At 42.9% G+C, this 23,992-nt stretch overlaps 1 protein-coding gene across 1 annotated transcript in view; it reads right to left on the bottom strand.

Annotated features, from left to right (window-relative positions):
* Positions 1-3,192: 3,192 nt before the first annotated feature.
* LOC123772530 (cylicin-2-like) overlaps positions 3,193-23,992 on the bottom strand; it is a 54,062-nt gene continuing 33,262 nt past the window's right edge. Inside the window, exon 3 of the mRNA XM_045765770.2 lies at positions 3,193-3,650. Coding sequence (XP_045621726.2) covers positions 3,193-3,650 — 458 coding nt within the window. The remainder of the gene's footprint in view (positions 3,651-23,992) is intronic.

Raw genomic sequence — 23,992 nt, 5'->3', positions numbered from 1 at the left:
CATAATCCCAAGCATGAGTGGCTGATAGTATCCTATGACCATCCAATTATAATTTTTACTACCGTAGAAGAATAGCAATAGTATATGGCCCTAACTTATATTACTTTGACTATCATAGGAGGATGGTAATAACAGCTGAACAGGCTATTAATACCGTAACTATCGTCTCTGGTGGACTATTCCACTTTACGTCATCATCTCCGTAGCAGATGCCCAACCACTTGGGGTGGACGGTAGAGCGACGGTCTCACTTCATGCAGGTCGGCGTTAAATCTCCGACCGTCCAAGTGGTTGGGCACCATTCCTTCCCTCCCTTGTCCCATCCCAAATCCTTATCCTGACCCCTTCCAAGTACCATATAGTCATAATGCCTTGGCGCTTTCCCCTGATAAATCCCTCCGTAGCAGATCAGTTGGCAGTTTCCATTCCATATCAACCATTCCATCTCAATTCCAACACCATAACCCCCCCCTCCCCCCCCCAAGCCTGCCCTTGAAGTCAGATATGACCGTCAAGGTATTGATCAGAGAACTTTAAAGGTTCCTGGACAAACACACGTGACTACGGTGCCCTGGGTATGTATATATGGCTATGGCACCAGCTGTCTGTACAGTGAACTGCACCAGTGTAATGATCCTGGCATCTTCGATCATCATGAATAGTCTGTATGGAGATATATTTCGATCTAGAAATACTTTTAATTTAAAACCTGTTTTCAAACAAAAAAGTTAGTTTTGATGAATTTTTCATCTTAGAAAATATACACTATTACGAAGGAACAGAAAATCATGCATTAAATATTAAGTCTCGAGCCAATACTAAAATATAAACATACTAAATGAAGAATTAGCTAATTAATTTGACTAAACGATCTGAGAGCCAGTTATCCTTCAAGAAAATGTTTAACACGTTCTTAGAAAAGGAAAATGTACCGAGTAGAAACACTAATGTAAGTCACATTAAATTGTACTCATAAGAGCCGTTTCATATTATTCATATAAATCTATCATATATAGATTTATATGATATAATTTTTCATATAATGATTTTTGTCTCATCTGGGTTCTTATCCTAGTTTATCCCTCTACCCCCCATTATACACACACACACACACACACACACACGCACGCACACACACACACACACACACCCCTGCGGCCAGTGGCTGAGAGGGAGGGGCTGTGGCTGAGAAGACAGCGCTTGGGACTTGTAATCTTATGGACCGGGGATCGATCCCCGGCGATGACGGAAACAAATGGGAAGTTTCTTTCACACTGATGCCTCTGTTACCTAGCAGTAAATAGGTACCTGGGCGTTAGACAGCTGTTACGGACTGTGTCCTGGGGATGTGTATGTGTGTGAAAAAAATTTATAATTGAGAAGCGGGTTGAAAGAGCAGAGCTCAACCCCCGCAAACACAACTAGGTGAATACACACATTAAACTAAACATATCTATCAATCATATCTATCAATTATCAAATTTATAATATCCGAACAAAAATAGTGAAATTCGTCTTGATATGCAACTCTGCCTATTAGGTACGATATATATATATATATATATATATATATATATATATATATATATATATATATATATATATATATCCTCTGTTTCACTCACGAAGTCCAAGGGGCGATTATTTACTCAATCTTTAAAGCACAATAGGTACCTTGATGGTGATGTGGAGTCGAATAGCTAAGCGAGTGTGTAAATTACCCTGTCCTCCGCTGACAAGCTGCAGGATGAGGAATGAGCCAATCAGAGACCTCCCCCACTCTCGCTGTCAAAGGTCTGCAGCCAGTTGACGGTGTGGACGGCGTTTGACGGCTCCTGTCCATCGGTAATCGCCACAACGGGGGGGCACTGGTTCGAACCCCTCTCTCTCTCTCTCTCTCTCTCTCTCTCTCTCTCTCTCTCTCTCTCTCTCTCTCTCTCTCTCTCTCTCTCTCCCCAACTTGTATTAAGCCAACGTGTGTACTTAGGTGTTTAGGATTGGCCTGGAATTGCGTGCTGCAATTTTCCCTATTTTCCCCATTTGGGCTCTTTTCCTTGTCTTTCTCTCTACCTCATCCTTCTCACTCTGCCTCTACACTCTATTCTGCCCTTTCTGTTTCCTCTCTTCGTCTATCGACTGCACCTCTTCTCAATCTCCTGTCCTGTTCCATTTTCTATATTTCTTATCGATTTTCTTCACACTGACTCTTTTTTTTTTCCTCCTTGCCGTCTTTCCTCTTACATTTTTTCCCTCTTTCTCTTCTTTCCCTTTTCTTTTTCTCTCTCTTGTCTCTTCTCTCTTTCCTTCTGTTTATCTTCTCTTTGCTCACCCTCTTCCCATCTCTTTATTCTGTTGCTTATTTTTATCTCCCATTTCACTTGCCTTCAATTCTTCTCCCCCTCTCTCAAGCCCTTTTCTCTCATCATCCCCTCCACACCCCCCTCCCTCAGCCCCTCCACACCCCCCTCCCTCAGCCCCTCCACAACCCCTCTCTCAGCCCCACCACACCCCCCTCCACTCTCAGCGTCATCAGCGAGAACCAACAGTTGGGTCTATCACGCAGCTCGTCGCTGCCGATGCTCAACGTGTATCAAAATTGTGACCACAAATTCAGAAACTTTTTACACAGCAATCTATCCTGGTATAAGGGAAGAGCAGACTGGGGGAAGAGTGAAGTCCTGGCCTATATATATATATATATATATATATATATATATATATATATATATATATATATATATATATTATAGGCACTGATTCGACAGGTCAAATGGCTATTGTGTGCTGATAGTCGTCTTTAAAACATAAACAAAATGTATTACATTTCCTAGACATTAGAAAAATCAATATTTGATCTGGCTTAGATCGAACATAGAGTCCTTCAATCCGGTCTGTTTTAATGGCGTTGATGTGCCATTATCAGCGAGTATCATCAATACTCGCTGCTATCATTAATCTACACCCCCCCCCCCCCCGAGACCACAACGGACGTTCCCGAGACCTCCCGCCTGTCAATCATAGTCGTTCCAAGACTTCCCAAGTAGGTTAGAGTCTTTCCCCAGACCTCTGCTGTCTGTCATAGTCTGTCTCCGGGATTTTGCTTGTCCGCCATATATTCACTGGCTTGTCTCGGCACTATATCAAATTCCTCGGAGCTGCCAGGCACTCTCGCTAGAACTGTCTGTTCCTTCTTTAGCTCTGTCGCGGACTCCTGTCATCCTTATATCCTCCTAGACCCTTCCTAGTATCCTTATACCCTCCTGAACCCTTCCCAGCATCCTTATATCCTCCTGGACCCTTCCTAGTATCCTTATATCTTCGTGAACCCTTCCCAGCATCCTCACATCCACCTGGACCCTTCCTAGTATCCTTATACCCTCCTGAACCCTTCCCAGCATCCTTATATCCTCCTGAACACTTCCCAACATCCCTATGTCCTCCTAAACCCTTCCCAGCATCTTCATATCCTCCTGAATCCTTCCTAGAATCCTTATTTCCTCCTGAACCCTCCCCAGCATCCTTATATCCTCCTGAACACTTCCCAACATCCTTATATCCTCCTGAACCATTCCCAGCAGCCTCATATCCTCCCGAATCCTTCCTAGAATCCTTATATTCTCCTGAACCCTTTCCGGCATCCTTATATTCTCCTGAACCCGTCCCAGCATCCTTTTATCCTCCTGAATCCTTCCCAGCATCCTTATATCCTCCTGAATCCTTCCCAGCATCCTTATATCCTCCTGAACCCTTCCCAGCATCCTTATATCCTCCTGAACCCTTCCCAGCATCCTTATATCCTCCTGAACCCTTCCCAGCATCCTTATATCCTCCTGAATTCTTCCCATCACCAACAATTTAACCTAGATTGGCTAGGTTATTTTTCTGAAAAAACGAAGTCCCAATTCAATTTGATAAACGCTTTATTTATACGTAACAAATGGACACAAAGTTAGTAAGTAATTATCAAAAGAAAGCACCAAGCCTGAAAGACTATTTAGCAAATGAAGGTCAAACTTGTGTGAAATAATTAATCGTTGATTGGTCTCCTTTCAGGGTTGGTTCAAGAAACTTTTTTGATTAGTTGGACAGCTTTGCCTTGAGGAACTGGATTCAATTTATCATTTAGAACGTTCACACTGAAAACCTTTAGTGATATACAATGGATGGGGAAAGTTTTATCATTTAATGGTTCCATGTCTGAAATTTGTTGGGCAGAGGCTCATGGACATTTTGCAATATATTTGGGTCAATAGACCCAAATATGAAACAAAAATAATATATAAAAAGTCAATAATGGGTCTTTTTTTTTACCGACAGACGGATATATATAGATTGGTAGGCTAACAGACAGACAGTAAAACTGACTGACAGACAGACAGTAAAACAAGACCAGGAGAAACTGGGTTAGAGATGATTTGTGCCATTTGGACAGGACATTATATTGAGTGATATTCATTTTGGCTTTACTATACTGCTGATGTTCCAGCTGACGTTAGAGCTGACAGTCTCTCTGACGGCCCCAGCTGACGCTACTGCTAACGACGCCATTGACGACACTAATTAAGGTCAGCTTTTGGACCCCGCCTTTCTAACCACCCTATTTTTCCTCTATTATATATACTACATATTTTTCTAACTCCTAAACACACATCCCCAGGAAGCAGCCCGTAAGAGCTGTCTAACTCCCAGGTACCTATTTACTGCTAGGTAACAGGGCGCATCAGGGTGAAAGAAACTCTGCCCAGTTGTTTCAGCCTCTGCCGGGAATCGAACCCAGGCCATTTGGACAGCCAAGACGTGTCCACTCAGCCGCGAGGCTGTGTGCGTGTGTGTGTTTATGTGTATGTACTTACCTAGTTGTGCTTGCGTGGGTTGAGCTCTGGCTCTTTGGTCCCGCCTCTCAACTGTCAATCAATGTGTGTGTGTGTGTGTGTGTGTGTGTGTGTGTGTGTGTGTGTGTGTGTGAACACGGGTGTTTTGCTTAGAAAGCAATAACGAAATTAATTAATAATGCAAAGCAGCAATTTCAGTCCGAAACTCAGTCGACCTTTCGACCTCCGGGGGACTATCAGAGCCGCCCACTGAGACTCCAGACACAGACAACGGAATTGCACCAGTCGGACCCTCAGAGATAGAGCCTCTTACAGTGACCCTCACTTGCAGAGTACCATTAGACGCCTCCACTATGACCTTCCCCGGGTACAACTCTCCTGATGGATCAAGTCCAATATGTCGGGCGTGATGGCGTCATTTCGGCGCGTCCTCTGATATGACATCCTGGAATACGATACCATCAGGAGGTCGTCTCTGGCGGCTGCTGCGCCTACCCTAGCCTATCCTCCTGCACCTAGCCTATCCTCCCCGCCCAGGGGCGCTCTCTGAGCTGCGGCGGCGGTAAAGGAGAGTGTGATGGGCTCGTTCCCTGGTGGTATTCCGTAACTGGATGTCTGTTTACTGCGCCTACATGGCAGGACGAGGCTTGACAAACCCCGTCAAAGAGGAAATACCATCATGGGAGTATGGTAGTTCGGCGGCTTTCCTCCCTGGTATCACGCAGCGAGGGTGAGAGCAAAGTGAAAGTGTCGAGTTTTGGGGGCGAGATACAGCAGCAGCAGCGGTAGGGCACTGTGTCTTGGCCTCGGGTACTGGAGCCGGATATAACCAACAAAAGATATCATGACGGTGTGGCAATGGTGATATAGCTTATTACAACAACAAATTTGTTTCGGTTACGTTGTGTGTATAATATACGTGATGTAAACAGCCACTATACATATCTATACATGTATACATACATAGGACGGCTTCTTTTCTCCAAGCAACAAACGGACAATTCATCATCATATTATATATATCTGGATGCTGTATTCATCAGGACGTTATATTCATAATTTATGTCATATCAATTTAAAGAGAAGTCTTCGTGATAAAATATTGAGGCAATTTGGTAGGACGTGCGAGTGACTGGGAGGTCCGGGTACGCAGGTTCGAGCCCAATCAATTGCCTCAATATTTTTCCATTGATAAATAACATTAATGTGATTTCTTCAGCGCTTTATTAACACAGGTACATATGCAATTGTATAGCATCCCGAGAATATGTAAAGGGTTGGAAGCTCTGTCACCTGTAGCCACCTGCCACAGGTAATGGTAGCCACCTGCCACAGGTAACGGTAGCCAACTGCCACAGGTAATGGTAGCCACCTGCCACAGGTAACGGTAGCCAACTGCCACAGGTAATGGTAGCCACCTGCCACAGGTAACGGTAGCCACCTGCCACAGGTAACGGTAGCCACCTGCCACAGGTAACGGTAGCCACCTGCCACAGGTAATGGTAGCCAACTGCCACAGGTAATGGTAGCCACCTGCCACAGGTAACGGTAGCCACCTGCCACAGGTAACGGTAGCCACCTGCCACAGGTAACGGTAGCCACCTGCCACAGGTAACGGTAGCCGCCTGCCACAGGTAACGGTAGCCACCTGCCACAGGTAACGGTAGCCACCTGCCACAGGTAACGGTAGCCACCTGCCACAGGTAACGATAACCCAACCTGATCCTGGCAACCACTGTGTCGCACAGACTGGTCGACGTTTTGTGCTGCCCATAAACATAGGTTTCAGATCTAAACAAAAAATAACTCTTTACACTGGTGCTTTCAGAGCTTTAGGAGTCGCTAATTTATTTTCCATTAGACCTGATTTGTAGCAGTCTGAAACAGTCTGAAACAGTCGATGTAGCAGTTTGAAACTGCTAGTGATGAGTCGTAATTTTTGTAGTTTTAACATGTTTACATAATATGTTAAAAGTAATATATATCACGTATACATCACTTATATATGTTGCATAACCTGAGAGTTTGGGTAGGTAGGATATGGGTGATGCTCGTCTGATTATTCAGTATGATCTTATGCTCTCTCTCTCTCTCTCTCTCTCTCTCTCTCTCTCTCTCTCTCTCTCTCTCTCTCTCTCTCTCTCTCTCTTGCGGCTCATCAGTATGATCTAATTCTTTGATGGGAGTGCCTACCCTTCCTCACTCAGTGAAGGGAGTGCCTACCCTTCCTCACTCAGTGAAGGGAGTGCCTACCCTTCCTCACTCAGTAAAGGGAGTACCTACCCTTCCTCACTCAGTGAAGAGAGTACCTACCCTTCCTCAGTCAGTGAAGGGAGTGCCTACCCTTCCTCACTCAGTGAAGGGAGTACCTACCCTTCCTCAGTCAGTGAAGGGAGTACCTACCCTTCCTCACTCAGTGAAGAGAGTACCTACCCCTCCTCACTCAGTGAAGGGAGTACCTACCCTTCCTCACTCAGTGAAGGGAGTACCTACCCTTCCTCAGTCAGTGAAGGGAGTACCTACCCTTCCTCACTGTGAACATTTTATGCGTGATCAATAATCTATAGCAGCGGTCTGGGAATGCAAGTTGCCTCCTCTCAGGACTGTTGTGAAGGAGAGCAGCTTTAAGAGCTAGAGTTATCACCGCTTCCTGCATCGTCCGGCCGCCGCCGAGGTCAACTTACGACCTGTTTCAACTAATTGAATTCCTGTGCCATCTGTTAGCATCCGTCACAGCCGCCGGCAAAGCTGAGCTTGACCCGCAGAGACAAATGACTGTAGTAGCCACACTGGCGGCTCTTTGTTATGGTGGCCTTCGACACCAGCAAATGGCCATTAAATGAAAATGCCTCTGCTGGGTTATTTATGAGGCGGGGAGGACCGAAAGTCCGCTCGTTGATGGAAATATGGGAAAGTAGTTTATAGCACACTGGCGGGTTTGTTTTGGTACTGTACAGGAAGTAGTATGGTGACGTAGATTAAGGGTCACCAGCAATGGCATACATTTTATCTTGGATGAATTTATGGACTTTTGTTCAATAATAAATGGCTTTCATCACCAGCAGAAACTCATATCTTCAGCCTCACTATTGATCTTTGGCAACAAAAAAGGGGCAATGAGGATCAAAAGGTTCCGCTAATAGGCTGTCACTCATAATAGGTCTTGTAGACGTAGTCAGAGGTGCGGTGAAACTCAACTCCAGACGTGCAGTCTCGTGTTATAAGGAGAGGATTTTCCCGTCCACAAATCTTGAAGATTAGTGGAAGTTGCTTCGGTGAATCGCTGGCAGAGTCACGACGTGTATGGCCCTGGACCTAAGCCAACCCAACCTAATCCAATCTAACCTAACCTAAACCCAACCTAACCCAACCCAACCCAACTCAACCCAACCTAACGCAACCCAACCTTTCTTTGGACCTCCACTCTCTAAATTTACATAATCATCTACGGTTATGAATCGCGTAAATGATTCACAGATTGTATTTGTAAATCTACTGTTTGGGTGTATTTTTACGTGACACCATTTTTCCCAGTGTTTCTTTACTCGGCTGACTCGTAAGAGAGTAGCCCAACTACTTCTGTTGGACGGTAGAGCGACGGTCTCGCGTCACGCAGGTCGGCGTTCAATCCCCCAAGTGGTTGGGCACCATTTCTAATGCTAAAATCCTAATTCTAATCTCATCCAAGTGCCATAGTTACTCATCCACTGTTTTTAGCTACTGATAAGGGACTACGGATAGAAAAGTTTCAGTTACTCGTAAAGGAGGTTACGGGTAGCAAATTTTTTATTTCTCTTGAGGAACTTCGTATAGTAAAGTTTGAAGTAAATTGCCAAAAAATAGATTCAATTACACAACGATTTCTGTTCGAAATCCACGTTGATAATTCCTTTTATATTTCGGTATCTTTATTTGTGTTTATGTGCAAAATTTTTGTGTTTGGATGAAATTTTTTGAGGACGTAACCATAATGGGGTCTATATCTACCTCAGTCTGGAAAACAGTCAATAGCACATCCACTGGATAACAAGGACTTCTCCACAGGACCTCTGTGATCTTGACTTTGCTGGTTAATAAGTCTGTTTGCAGTGGATAGATAAAATGATGTTCTCAAGATAGATGTCTTGAGCCCCACCAGTGATGGGCTCTGGCTCACCCATTCTCCCGTTTCATTCCTAGTTATTAAAGGGACGAATTAATGCTATAACACCCTGTGTGTATCTTAAATATGCTGTATTAACATGTCATAAAGGGAGTTTACCATTACGCTTTATTTTAATTGGTTGTTCTGGGCTAGGGGGGTTTCTTCCAATACGTGAGGTGGGGGGGGGGGTGCTTTCCTGGGGGTGATAGAAAGGTATTTTGAACAGTTTTAATGTAAAGATAGAAATCATAATTTCTGGTTTGGGTTTTATAAATGTTGGTTATCCGGGTCTTAGGTCACCCGAGGTCAGTCACCCCACATCCCACAGATCACCCGAGGCCAGTCACCCCACATCCCACAGGTCACCCGAGGCCATCCATTCAGGTCAAAGGTCATCCGAGACTTGTAATCCAGGTGACTACTCGTCTAAAACCAGCCACCAAAGTCCAACCAAAACCCTCCACCCAGGTCACAGGCTATAAGGACGCCGACCAACCATCTTTTAGGTTACCAGGACCTGCCACGAAGCCCTGTAGGCTCCACTTAAGTGGGTTCCCACGATGTTTGGGCCTGTGGAACGGAAGAGACCGGGCCCCTAACACTGTGTACACAAGGGGGCCCTTTAGCCTCTGCTTCGGGGCCCAACTCGGCCTTCATTTGATTACTACTCCAGACTGGGAATCGCTGATAGCCGCAATTGTATTATTCTGCTCTCTCTCTTTCTCTCTGCTCGAGGTCAGCATTTACCAACCAACACGGAATTGTTCTTCTTGTGTGTTTTTAATATATTTGTGTCTCTTATTCTCTCTCTCTCTCTCTCTCTCTCTCTCTCACTCTCTCTCTCTCTCTCTCTCTCTCTCTCTCTCTCGCTCTCTCTCTCTCTCTCTCTCTCTCTCTTAACAAGAGCAAGATTTGATACTTGAAGGGCAGAGTACAAAGAGGAATTTTAGTGACAAGTTTATTATATTTCAAAGTATTGTTCAGTTTGATGATAATTTAGGTATTTTTGCTCAGCCATTTATCATACAAGAAGTGAGGTGTTGTCTTAACACCAATCAATAGAACAAATTAAGGACACGAAATAATGTGTTTCTGAGCCATGCTAAATATGTAGGATTTCTTGTGACTTTAATGCAAAAGATAGTGTTGACTCGAATGTTTCTAGTATGGCTTGGAGGTTTTAGTTCTTCCTTCTCTTGGAGGTTCTTCTTATTGGAGGTTCTAGTACTAATGATTCTTGTGCATCTTGGAGCACCGAGAATCACCCTCAGGGATTCATACTGTATCTCTTCTAGATTGATCAAAATAGAGGTGGAGAAGATAATTAGGTGTAAGGCATGATAATGAACTAAGATGTAACCAATATCATGTAGAGTAGTCTAGTATATTTATCACTGATACCAATATTCTTGCCAGTAAGTGCTTTCAAGAGTTTCAGTAGTTCGTCTGTCTTTTAATCTATGGTGCAGGTCGTTTACAATGTCACTACTGATACTCCGAGATATTTGTGCTGCCTAAGGGTTTTAATCTTGAGGTTGTTGACTTTGAAAGCTGGAGGGACAATTGTCCATTGTTTTTTGGGGCATGAAGCGCTCTCGATTTAATGATATAGGTAAAATGACCACATTCAATGCATTTAGCAGCAAGTGAATCAAAAACACCTTGCACTTGAGTTTGGGTATTTGCAGCAATGCAGGTGTCATCAGAATAACAGATGACAGCTTCTTCAGCTCGAGTGGAAGTTTTTAATTAATTGAATCATCAGGACATTGAACAGCGAATTGGGCTAAGCGCTCAAATCTGAGGTGTTCCCAACTCAAAAGGTGCAGAATTACTACTTCTAACTGGACTGAGTCGATTCTAGTCCTTAGAAATACTTGAGCCGCATCAAGAGCTTTTCCCCTAACTCTCAAAGATTCAACTTGCTCTAAAATTACTTCTCTGCTGGAACAAAATGCAGATCTATAAATGCCGCCTGAGAGACCTTGGTTTGAATGCAAGTTTAAGGGTTTCTACAGGAAATACAACTATACAGGTTAGGAGCAGGTTAAGGTCTAATATGAAGCATTAACCCACCGAGTATCACTCTCTCAAGAACTTCTCACATACATGAAAGTAATTGGCTTAATTTTTTTTTGTGTGTGTGAATTGGGCTATTATGAGACCCTGTGTCCATCTGTCAGACAAGACAATCTACTTGAGACTTTGATTAAACAGTTCTCAGCAGCGAACTGCTTGATTGATCAGCCAATATTCTCCTGGTATTGTATGTTACTCCAGCCTCTCCAGCAGAGGCAGACGTCCCTTCAACACTTCTTTATTACAGTTATTTAATTAATGAAATAAACTCCACGTGACGTAGGCCCAACATTTCATTAATTTCAACATATATATATTTTTTATATTGAATTCGAGAATTTACTCTTTTCAAAGCATAATAAACTACACCAAAAATCATGACAATTGAATCATAAATATTTGCTTGTGAGGCCTAACTTACCACTTAGCAAATATAGAGCAAGATACCAGTAAAAACAGCAATGAACAAAAATACATTACTTAGGTTTGCCAAAATCATCAGATCTCTAGCAACACCAACAACAACAGCTCGCTAGGAACACTAACAAACAGTAATTGGTGAGACAGGACAGCCAGGGGGGGGGGTGTTGAGCCAGCTCTCGTTGCTAGACAGAAAAGTCCTTCCGTCTTAAGATTTGGGTCTGAAGAAAGTGAATTGTGAAGAGAAAGCGCTGCTGAACCAGGATGACTGTATTGTATATATAAAGGAGATACGAGGACTGGATAGACGATGGACCATCTGGGGATCGAACGCGGATTTGCAAGAGGGGCAAGACCGTCGCTAACAAGTTAAAATTTGATTAGGAAAACAAGATAAATTGTCAAAATAAACCACTACATACGAATGACGAATTTCGTCCGTGAATATATAAAGAGTTTCGTCAACCATCGCACGTAAGACCTTCAGGGAGACTCGTAGAATATCCCTGAATATATATATGAGAATATATGAGAATATATGAGTATGTAGAGTATAGTGGATACATCCACTTTGAGACGAAGAGAACTCAGAAATTGTCTTCTTAAAGCTTCGCTGGTTGCACTAACCACTTAAGCATAAGGTCTAAGCTGAGGATCGAAAGGGTCGAAACAGATGCTGTGTTCACACCGGCTAAAGCTTTTCTCCCTACGTTCTCTGCTGTTGTCTAAGCGGCTGTGTGATGAACAGTGAAGTGAACTTCCCTTGATAGTAAGGAAAGTTCTTTATAACATTTCTGCCTCTGCCAGTACGTACACTTCAAGTTTTTTTTTCTACCACAGACGTGGCCAGACATTTAGAATGCTAACCAGCATATATACATTTTCTTCTGTCCTCAATGGACAGGGTGAGAGATCCGTTAAACCTATAGTTCAGTGATTTATTGAACAATCAACCACAGAAGGTGATTGTAGTGCATTTACAATGCTAATGTAACCTACATGCATAAATACATAATTACACGGATTTACGTCGGCCCTATATAAAAAGTGTTCGATATGTCTTTTTACATGTCATTAATGTGCGTTTACAAAGGTGAAATGCAATTCTGACCAGCTTATATGTATGCTGACCAGCATACAATATACATAAATTGTATAACAGATGCATTACATAATTAATCTTGGGTACAAGTTCAATATATCATCAAAGGTTCTAGTATTCATATAGGAGTTACAGAGTTCAGCATACCTCAGCCCAGGAGGGCATAAGTCAATCAATATGAGACATTCTACAATATAATGTTAAAGGAAGTGCATGTATTCTCTTTCACAAAGTTGACACATGGTGTATTGGACACTTTAACAAAGTTAACACATGGTGTATTGGACACTTTCACAAAGTTGACACATGGTGTATTGGACACTTTCACAAAGTTGACACATGGTGTATTGGACACTTTAACAAAGTTGACACATGGTGTATTCGACACTTTAACAAAGTTGACACATGGTGTATTCGACACTTTCACAAAGTTAACACATGGTGTATTGGACACTTTAACAAAGTTGACACATGGTGTATTCGACACTTTCACAAAGTTGACACATGGTGTATTCGACACTTTTACAAAGTTGACACATGGTGTATTCGACACTTTCACAAAGTTGACACATGGTGTATTCGACACTTTAACAAAGTTGACACATGGTGTATTCGACACTTTCACAAAGTTGACACATGGTGTATTGGACACTTTAACAAAGTTGACACATGGTGTATTCGACACTTTAACAAAGTTGACACATGGTGTATTGGACACTTTCACAAAGTTGACACATGGTGTATTCTACACTTTCACAAAGTTGACACATGGTGTATTGGACACTTTCACAAAGTTGACACATGGTGTATTGGACACTTTAACAAAGTTGACACATGGTGTATTGGACACTTTAACAAAGTTGACACATGGTGTATTGGACACTTTCACAAAGTTGACACATGGTGTATTGGACACTTTCACAAAGTTGACACATGGTGTATTGGACACTTTCACAAAGTTGACACATGGTGTATTGGACACTTTCACAAAGTTGACACATGGTGTATTGGACACTTTCACAAAGTTGACACATGGTGTATTGGACACTTTCACAAAGTTGACACATGGTGTATTGGACACTTTAACAAAGTTGACACATGGTGTATTGGACACTTTAACAAAGTTGACACATGGTGTATTCGACACTTTCACAAAGTTGATACATGGTGTATTGGACACTTTCACAAAGTTGACACATGGTGTATTGGACACTTTAACAAAGTTGACACATGGTGTATTCGACACTTTCACAAAGTTGACACATGGTGTATTGGACACTTTAACAAAGTTGACACATGGTGTATTCGACACTTTCACAAAGTTGACACATGGTGTATTCGACACTTTAACAAAGTTGACACATGGTGTATTCGACACTTTAACAAAGTTGACACATGGTGTATTCGACACTTTCACAAAGTTGACACATGGTGTATTGGACACTTTAACAAAGTTGACACATGGTGTATTCGACACTTTAACAAAGTTGACACATGGTGTATTCGACACTTTCACAAAGTTGACACATGGTGTATTCGACACTTTAACAAAGTTGACACATGGTGTATTGGACACTTTAACAAAGTTGACACATGGTGTATTGGACACTTTCACAAAGTTGACACATGGTGTATTCGACACTTTGGGGTTTTGAGAGAGTTTATATTCCAATATATATCCCAGTATATATATTTATATATTTAGGTTTCGCTTATATCCCAGGCATATTCTGGCCACTATAACATCCTATTGCCGGGTTCTTGCTCTATTAGTCCCATACATGACTGTTTCCTCCCTATATTTATCATACAGTTTAATGCTATAACTTCCAGGTCTTTGTGAATTTGTTGGGTCAGTAAGATTATCATTAGATAATTTGTTTACGCATTCTCCTTGTTACTACAAGTTGTATTTACAACGTCATTAGGGAAATTGCAGTGTTGATAAAGTATCGTAATTTGTATTGTTATTGCAACTGTTGTCTGATGGAAACTATTGCAGTTGCCACAGCTATTGTTATTCGTGCTGCAATGGCCGACGCTACTGTCATTACTGCTGCGATTGCTATTCCAGACAGGAAACAATCCTGGAGCTACAGTTGATGCACTTATTTTCCCTCGAATTTCCTTATTTTCCTTCTGATTGTTCTGATTGTTAACGTCATCTCCTTCCTCCTCTTTCCTCTCATAGTGGTTATTATCAACAAAGATTCAACGTCATACAAAGCAACAATATATAACACAGAGAGAGAGAGAGAGAGAGAGAGAGAGAGAGAGAGAGAGAGAGAGAGAGAGAGAGAGAGAGAGAGAGAGAGAGTAAGAGAGAGAGAAACTAAATTTAATTCCTTTCACACAATTTCCTAAGAACTAAGCTTGCTTTTTTTTTTACTCTCTGGCCAAGACTAATCACCCAACGTGCACAGCTGCCACAAGCAGACAAGCACAAACCCAAATAACAATCGTACAATGATTGTGAGTTTTACAGGAATAAAACACAACAGTTAGGGCTATTCCAAACATGCCAGGCGCAAAAGAATAGCACTTTAATGCAAAGTCCGCCTGAAACAGTTAGGCATTACAGAAAAGATAAAGTTCCTGTAAAGGCTTTTAACCCTGTTGAATAATGTAATTAAGAAGAGAGAGAGAGAGAGAGACAGACAGAGAGGGACACAGACAGACAGACAGAGACCGAGAGAGAGAGACAGACAGTGAGAAAGAGAGACAGACAGGGAAAGAGAGAGACAGAGACACATAGGGTGGCAGAGAGAGACAAAGACTGACAGACACCAACACACACAGACAGGGAAAAAAAGTGAGAGAGAGCAAAAATAGAAGAGAGAGCGTGAAAGTTGATAGAGAGAGTGAAAGTTGATAGAGAGAGTGAAAGTTGATAGAGAGAGTGAAAGTTGATAGAGAGAGAGAGTGAAAGATTGAGTGCAAAACTTATATAGATTAATTTATTTTACATCTTCCATCCTCTGTAGGTGGATTTTTTTTTTAATCCTTTTAATTTCATAATTAAATAATTTTAATTTTAATTTTTTTTATAAATGTTATTTATGTTATACTATGTATAGTTATTATGTTATTTATATTTAATTATTTGTATTATTTAATCCATCCTTATTTTTCTCAGCCAAATACACTCGCCTCAAATTTTAACACAAAGACGAACCTCAGCAAGAAACAGCTGAGTGATTTTTTTAGTAATATTCTTGGCGCATCCTGGAAGAACATCTCAGATAAGGTATTTCATAGATCTGCCGGTTCATTCTTCCGACAACTTTCTCAATCTCGCTCCTCAAAGATTTTCTAAAGAATTTTTCTGACATTGAGGGAAAGTAAGGACATGCCATCGTAAGGAAAACGTCTGCCTGTTCTTCAATTTATCTGGGAGTTGGAGAACATATCGAGGGCTTGTGTGTACTCATCTAGTTGTGCTTGCGATGGTTGAGCTCTGGCTCGTTGGTCCCGCCTCTCCACAGTCAATCTACTGATGTACAAGTTCCTGAGCCTACTGGGCTCTATCATATCTACACTTGAAACTGTGTATGGAGTAGGTGTGTATGTGTGTATGTGTGTGTGTGTGTGTGTGTGTGTGTGTGTGTGTGTGTGTGTGTGTGTGTGTGTGTGTGCATTCCGTGAATCTGTGCGTATGTGAGGTGGGGAATTAAAGATGGTGTATGTCTTGAGAATCTGTGCGTATGAGAAGTCTCTGTCTCTGCCACAGAGAACCATCTCTGCGTGTCTAACCTATTATCTGAGCCATCTCTGACTGTCCAACCTATCCCTAAGCCATCTATGAGTGTTTTAAACTACCCCTTGAGCCATCTCTGACTATTTAACATATTCCTGAGCCAATACTGAACCACTACGGCTCAATTTATTTACCGTCTGAATAAACCTCTCCTTTGTTACCGTTGAGAAAATACTCAAAATAAATGCGAGACTCAATAACAAGCTCATGGATCAAGCTAAATGTAAGCTTTTGGTGCGAAATGATATAAATGTCTCTATCAATACAAAATATAATGGCACGTTGTTGTACTAATATTTTGTTGATAAATAGCCACAAGAAAGATATGTTGGCAGTTGTCAATCCAGCTTGCAATTGCGATCCGGTCAGTTTGTTGCAGGGTAGTGACGATTAACAGTATATTTCAGCACCCCCCCCCCCTTCCATGATTAGTTTGTTGAGGGTGTTGAGTTTTATACAAAATAGTCTTTCGCTTTTCAGTGACAAAAATGTCTGGTTCGGAAGAGTAATTTGACAGTTCAGTAAATCTGAATGCCGGGGATCGAGTCTCTTTACCGCTAGTGTGTGTGTGTGTGTGTGTGTGTGTGTGTGTGTGTGTGTGTGTGTGTGTGTGTGTGTGTGTGTGTGTGTGAGTGTATGTGTCAGTGTACACGTGTGGTTGGACTCACAAGAGCAAGCAGACGGACTCTTGGACAAGGTGTACATTTGTGATTGGACTCACGAGGACCTGTTAATATGACGTCACCATCACCACAGCTGCAATAGCTCGTGACGTCATCATTATCATACCTGAAAATGACTCCTCGCGAACTAACACACATACATATATACATGCACGTAGGCATACCACCTCTGGTTGTGTCTATAAGGTCCCTTAGCCTATATACTCTGGTACTCTGAGGTACTCTGAGAGAGAACTCTATCAACATCAGAGGCCCGAGACTGTTCAACACGCTTCCACTACACATAAGGGATATAACTGGCCGACCCCTCACAGTGTTCAAGAGAGAACTGGATAAGCACCTCCAAAGGATACCTGATCAACCAGGCTGTGACTCATACGTCAGGCTGCGAGCAGCCGCGTCTAACAGCCTGGTTGATCAGTCCAGCAACCAGGAGGCCTGGTCGACGACCGGGCCGCGGGGACACTAAGCCCCGGAAGCACCTCAAGGTAGCCTCAAGGTAGCCAAGGTAGCCAAGGTAGCCTCGGAAAACAAACGAAATGACATCCTAAGGAGCCATTTTGGATCCTATCACCCCCCCCCCCCCTCCTCCCCATGTATCCTCCCTACCTCCCCTCTCCTACCTTCCTTTTCCACCTTCCCTTCCCTTTCCTTCCCTATCTGTCCCCATTTATACTCCCTATCCTCCACATATATTTCCCTTCCTGTCTCTTCTCCCCTTCTCTCACTCTCCCCCCAAAATCCCCCCACCCACCCCTCCTGACCCCTCAACACCCCCCCCCCCCACCACCCCTCCCTACCACCCTCACAGGCCTCATAACGGTCAGGAAGAGGCCTCATAAAAGCGAGATTTCGCCGCCTCGCCTCACAAGGCTATTACACAGTGTACTTGTTTGGCTTAGCCTTCCTCAACCGGTTTTCGCACCTCCCAGACGCTCCCAGAGCTCCCTGTCCTGTTGCTCTCTACTTCGAATTCATATCTGCAAAGGAATTTGCTGTTTCGGTAAATAATTTATATCATTTGCTCGTGTCTGCTGGTTGGTGAATGGTGATATGGCATTGTTTTGATAGTTGAGGTTAATTTGGGGATAATTTGTTGTAATTTTTTTAATTTTGTCCCGAGGGGCGAGTTTATTGGGCAGCGCCACTCATCCTGTTAGTGGACACACCGCCATAGTGACAGTATTGGGCAGCGTCACTCATCCTGTGAGTGGACACACCACCATAGTGACAGTATTGGGCAGCGCCACTCATCCTGTGAGTGGACACACCGCCATAGTGACAGTATTGGGCAGCGCCACTCATCCTGTTAGTGGACACACCGCCATAGTAACAGTATTGGGCAGCGCCACTCATCCTGTGAGTGGACACACCGCCATAGTGACAGTATTGGGCAGCGCCACTCATCCTGTGAGTGGACACACCGCCATAGCAGCATGTACAACACTCCCCAATAGGAAGAAAACCCGCTGGGTTGTTCATCCTGTCACTTGTACCCCAGACACAACTGGGGCTTAACTGTCTCAAGTGAACAGGTTATCAAACAAAGAGTAACATTTACCAACCCTAAAAACTTACGTTACCTAAATAACAATCAACTTTCACGTTGATTGCTTTACTATGCTTTACTAGTGCTTTACTATGATTGTAGTGAGTACTATGTTAATATGTTGCTATGTGTGGTACCGAATAAGTCTACCATCTTACTATTTTTAGGTTATCATGTTCGCTTACAATTTGTTCGCTATCACCCATAACGTAATAATGTATTTGCAACACATTGGCCTACCGTATTACTGTATTTGTTGCTGGGCGGAAGCGATTGGGCCTACCACGTTGCTGTATTTGTCTCAAGTATCACGTTATGGGGCTTTTATGGGGGTTAAAGAGATTGACGCACGGAACAGGAAGCACAAGAGACGTGGGATAAGTGTATTGTTTCAAGCGTAGGCTAGACCTGCATATAAAGAAATTTAGGGTGGATGTAAATGGAATCTCCCTCGTGTGGACCAATAGGCCTTCTGTAGCATACTTTGAAGCATACTCATACTGTAGCATACTCACAAATAACATACTTGGCTCTTATGAGAGTATGTTATTGTTCCTCTTGATGGCGTGTTCTCAGTGCTGCTGCCTCTTGATATGAAGTGTTTTCTATTGAAAAGTCGTAGCAGCTTTCTTCTGTGATGTTGATGATCTTCCCTGAGACATAGATGAGACGAAGGATGAGAACTAAAGATATATTGATGGAGGTACAGGTGGAGACAAAGACACACGAGAGAGAGAGAGAGAGAGAGAGAGAGAGAGAGAGAGAGAGAGAGAGAGAGAGAGAGAGAGAGAGAGACAGAGAGAGAGAGAGAGAGAGAGACAGAGAGAGACAGAGAGACAGAGAGAGAGAGAGAGAGAGAGAGAGAGAGAGAGAAAGAGAGAGAGAGAGAGAGAGAGAGAGAGAGAGAGAGAGAGAGAGAGAGAGAGGGAGAGAGGGAGAGAGAGAGAGAGAGATAAAGAGAGATAAAGAGAGAGAGAGAGAGATAAAGAGAGAGAGAGAGAGAGAGAGAGAGAGAGAGAGAGAGAGAGAGAGAGAGAGAGAGAGAGAGAGAGAGAGAGATAAAGAGAGAGAGAGAGAGAGAGAGACAGACAGACAGACAGAGAGAGAGAGAGAGAGTACAAGCCGACCAGAGGCCCAGACGTCCCTCGCAAGGTTATTACATCACAGTTGATTAATTTCTCATTGCGACAGAGACCGGGCTTTCTTTCTTTTTCTTTTCTTATATACTGTACCTTGAGATGACAGGTCGTCCGTCAGCCACCGCGGGGAAGGAAGAAATCAAGCGACAGAGAAGGAAAAATTACTACATTCTACAAACATATTTCCTCAACAGCTGTGTTTACTTTGAGCGCGTTTTTCTTGTAGCAATCCGTCTCGAATCCGTCTCGAATCCGTCTCGAGACTAGCTTATAAATACGTTTCATGACACGCAACGCCAAGTATGACACAGGTGCTCAGGGGAAGAATGTATATTTAGCGTGAGGGTCAGGTGAGGTCATCCTTGGATCGGTTGATTGAGCTTAGGACTCACACACGTGGGGTTCCGTAGTTCGAGTCTCCAAGAGCCCAGGTAAATGGAGCATCCTTAGATATGTAGCTCAAGAGTATCCGGCCAGTAGCTAGCAGGCCCCAGCTATTTTTTTTTTCCTTGAGAAGAGGAGAGAGAGAGAATGGTCAGGAGGGAGCGCTATGGAAATGGGAAAGGAAAACGATGGAAGGGAAGGAAGAGAGAAGGTAGCATTTCCCCAGGAAAGGCAAAATATTTGTGTTACCATCCCATCAATCCACCACCCCGTTTCCTCTCTCTCTCTCTCTCTCTCTCTCTCTCTCTCTCTCTCTCTCTCTCTCTCTCTCTCTCTCTCTCTCTCTCTCTCTCTCTCTCTCTCTCTCTCTCTCTCTCATCCCACCTGCAAGATTATTGCCCATCTCACATGATGGAGGACCATTACTCATTCCAGCAGCAGGAGGCACAGTGCCTGTCCCGTCTCCCAGATCGATATGGTCTCCCTTACAACTGAGTGTGACCCTTGAGTCTTCAGTCCCCCCTCAAGTCCTCGAGAGTGTTTAAGGGAGGACTTTAAGAAATATAATGATGTCTCTGCTATATCACCAATCTACAGTTCCTGAATTTTGCCAGTCACCTTTGATCAATTGAATGTTTTTTTTTTAATCCTGGCTTATAGAAGGGGAGAATGGAACTATCAGGAGAAAGTACCAAATCTTGGAAGGGATCAGGATAAGGATTTGGGTTGGGATGAGGGAAAGGAATGGTGCGTCCATATGGACGGTCGGGGATTGAACGCCGACCTACATGAAGCGAGACCGTCGCTCTACCGTCCAGCCCAAGTGCACAGGGAGTTGGTTTGGTGATGAGCTTAAGGCCTACCAACCTCTGAAGAGTTATTAAGGCCACCTCAGTTTCTTGTTGATGCAGGAAGCTTGGCTTTCCGTTCAAGGCCCATTAGTCACTGTAGAGTTATCGACGCCACTACAGCAGTTTACTGACTGATTAGCAAGTATACCTTTGCCCTTAATTAAAAAAAAAACAAGTCCACTACGGGCTCACCATAGCCCGTGCTGCTTGGAACCTTTTGTTCCGGGTAGCAAATCTTTAACTTTGCTTTGTAGCTTTGCTTTGCAAGGTAGCTTTGTCCTTAATATAGTCCAGGATTAATGTAAACTCTCTGTGAACATATTCACTGTGTTAACGAATCCATTGTCCATGAAATATATAGTTTCCTCGTTGATATGGAACAAGCAAGTGATCGTTTAGCTGTTGCCTCGGGCGGAGTTTCTTCATTATGAAAATTTAACGAATATTAAGGAGCCATTGTAAACCATATTTTTGTATAATGCGCGATTTATTTTGCTTAAGAATTTATAATGCTTGCGTGCGTCGGCTCGTCAACTTGGTAACATTGTTGTGTGTGTACTCACCTATTTGTGCTTGCGGGGGGTTGAGGTGTGGCTCTTCGGTCCCGCCTCTCATCTGTCAATCAACTGGTGTACAGGTTCCTGAACAAACCGGGCTCTGTCATATCTACACTTGAAACTGTGTATGGAGTCTGCCTCCACACAAGATGTGTGTGTGTGTGATAGAAAGATGTATTATATATGATAAAGAAAAAATTGTTTTGGAGTCTGTGCATTAAACAACCGACGGCTAAAAGGCGGGGCCCAGGAGTTAACACCTTGACCCTTCCTTCACGCTACAAAAAAAGCATAAATACACCAGATACTAATAATATTGAAATCATTTGGAGTTGACCAGGCCACACTAGAATTTGAAGGGACGACGACGTTTCGGTCCGTCCTGGACCATTCTCAAGTCGATCGACTTGATCTCACAATCGACTTGAGAATGGTCCAGGACGGACCGAAACGTCGTCGTCCCTTCAAATTCTAGTGCGTGGTCTGGTCAACATACTTCAGCCACGTTATTGTGACTCATCGCCTGCAAATCATTTGGATTATTACAGGATTGAAAATATTATCATTGAAAGTCCTGTAGCTTAGTATATAATTTATCTCAGTTTTAGAGTCCTCAGTATATTTTCAGTTCATACATTGGTGTATGAATGGGACATTCTTGCCAAGCCACTAAAACGCATAATGTTTCGGGCAGGTTTTGGGTGTGGCTTAGGTTTTTGATCCCCCATTTTACGATCCATTTTAAAAATTTTCTCGTATATATATTGCTGCTCCCCTTCCTCGTCTAATCTGTGTGAAATCCTTTATATCGGTCAATTTTATATTTGGCTAATAGTTCCCGTTTTCTGTTTTCATTCATGTTAAAGTTGCTGCGATAATATTGTTTCTCTACACAAAAGTGCACTTAAAGCGTACTTTTTTGTTTCTAGGACTAATGTTGTTTGTGTAGTACAGCTTAAGGGTATTGTTGTACTCATGCCCATGTCGGACAACGTGAATTTTACCCATTTAACATTCACTCCTGCAAGATTTTGGTCGGTACAAAATCCTGCAATTCACTTCTGCAAGATTTTGGTCGGTACAGCACCGATTTCATTTCTTACAGGTCGGCGTTCGGTACCCGATGTTTCAAGCGGTTGGGCACCGTTCCTGCACTCTGTCTTCCTATCCCAGCTCCTATCCTGCCTCCGCATGGTCATATATAGTACTTTTTTCTCTACGTATTCTAGTTATTTCACTTTCTTCCTGGTAGTACACACAGCCTTTGGTCTCCTTTTCCGAAATATATTCCCATTCGTTTATTACCTCACAGGTTAAACCCAGACAAACCCCACACACAACAAGGATGGAAAGGATTGTGGTGGTGGTGTAGGATGGTCGTGCTTGTGGTGGTGGTGTAGGAGGGTCGTGCTTGTGGTGGTGGTGTAGGAGGGTCGTGCTTGTGGTGGTAGCGAGGATGGAAGAGAAGTGAGCCTGTTAACTAGGGGGGGGGGAGTCCCAGGAGGTGGTCAGATAATGTACCTGTCAGGACAAGGCGCTGGGACAGAATGCCTACGGCCCTTGGAAAAGAAAATGTGTACGGGACAGGAGCTGGGATAGTAGGATTGAGTGAAGGAAATCTACCCCAACCACTTGGATCATCGAGGATCGAGCGCAGACCTGCAGAAAACTCCCTTCGCTGTATCAACCACAACTCAATTATTTCCATAAAAACCAAGTGGGAGGAAAATCTTCAGTTCTCAAAATGTTTTATGAAGAACAAAGTCAGAAAACTGCAACCTAACCTTCGGATTGTTTAAGGAAGAGTTTAAAAGACAATAAAAAACTTTCCTTAAATTATTCATTTACTCTTGGGGAATAAAATCTCGTGTGGCCGGATGCTCGTAGGACGAGATCACAGGACCCGGAGAGAGATCTCTCGGAGATGCTGAGATGTGAGGCTGCTGAAGCTGCGGTCTTTTGTTTACTGCGGACCAGCTGTCTTTGTCGTGTTTTGTTTATAATGTATGGGTTTTTGTTTGCCGGGGCGTGTTTTGTGCAGTTTGCGTTCAAAATAGTCTGTTCGCGTTTTCGAAAATTTTACAAACTTTTTTTTTCAGCATTCATTCGCTTTGCAATGTTATGTTATGAATGTTTTAAAACACACTAGTAGTTTTCCTAGTAAGTAAGCTTTCTAGAGACTAACGATACTTTAGTTCTACTCATAGCCCTCAAAGAAGACAATACAGATTATATATACCGAGTAACTTGGTATATCACTAACGATATAATTTTTAATTTATATTTCAATATATACTATAAAGTTTATGTAGTCTTTTATATAAACCTCAGCTCTGAGGCCATTATACGCGTCAGAAGTATTTATGTAAAATTATAAGTGTGTAAAATCAAAATTTTGTAAAGAGGCAAGTGGCTTTCAGTTATTATTTTGTTGTGCAAAAAAGTTTAAGAGTTAAGAAAGGAATGTTGGAGATGTTGGAAGGATCAAATGGCAT

Source organism: Procambarus clarkii, chromosome 17 (genome assembly GCF_040958095.1).
Source record: "Procambarus clarkii isolate CNS0578487 chromosome 17, FALCON_Pclarkii_2.0, whole genome shotgun sequence".
Lineage (NCBI taxonomy): Eukaryota > Metazoa > Arthropoda > Malacostraca > Decapoda > Cambaridae > Procambarus > Procambarus clarkii.
Note: the sequence above shows the minus strand (reverse complement) of the source record. Positions and strands in the feature narration are given on the sequence as shown.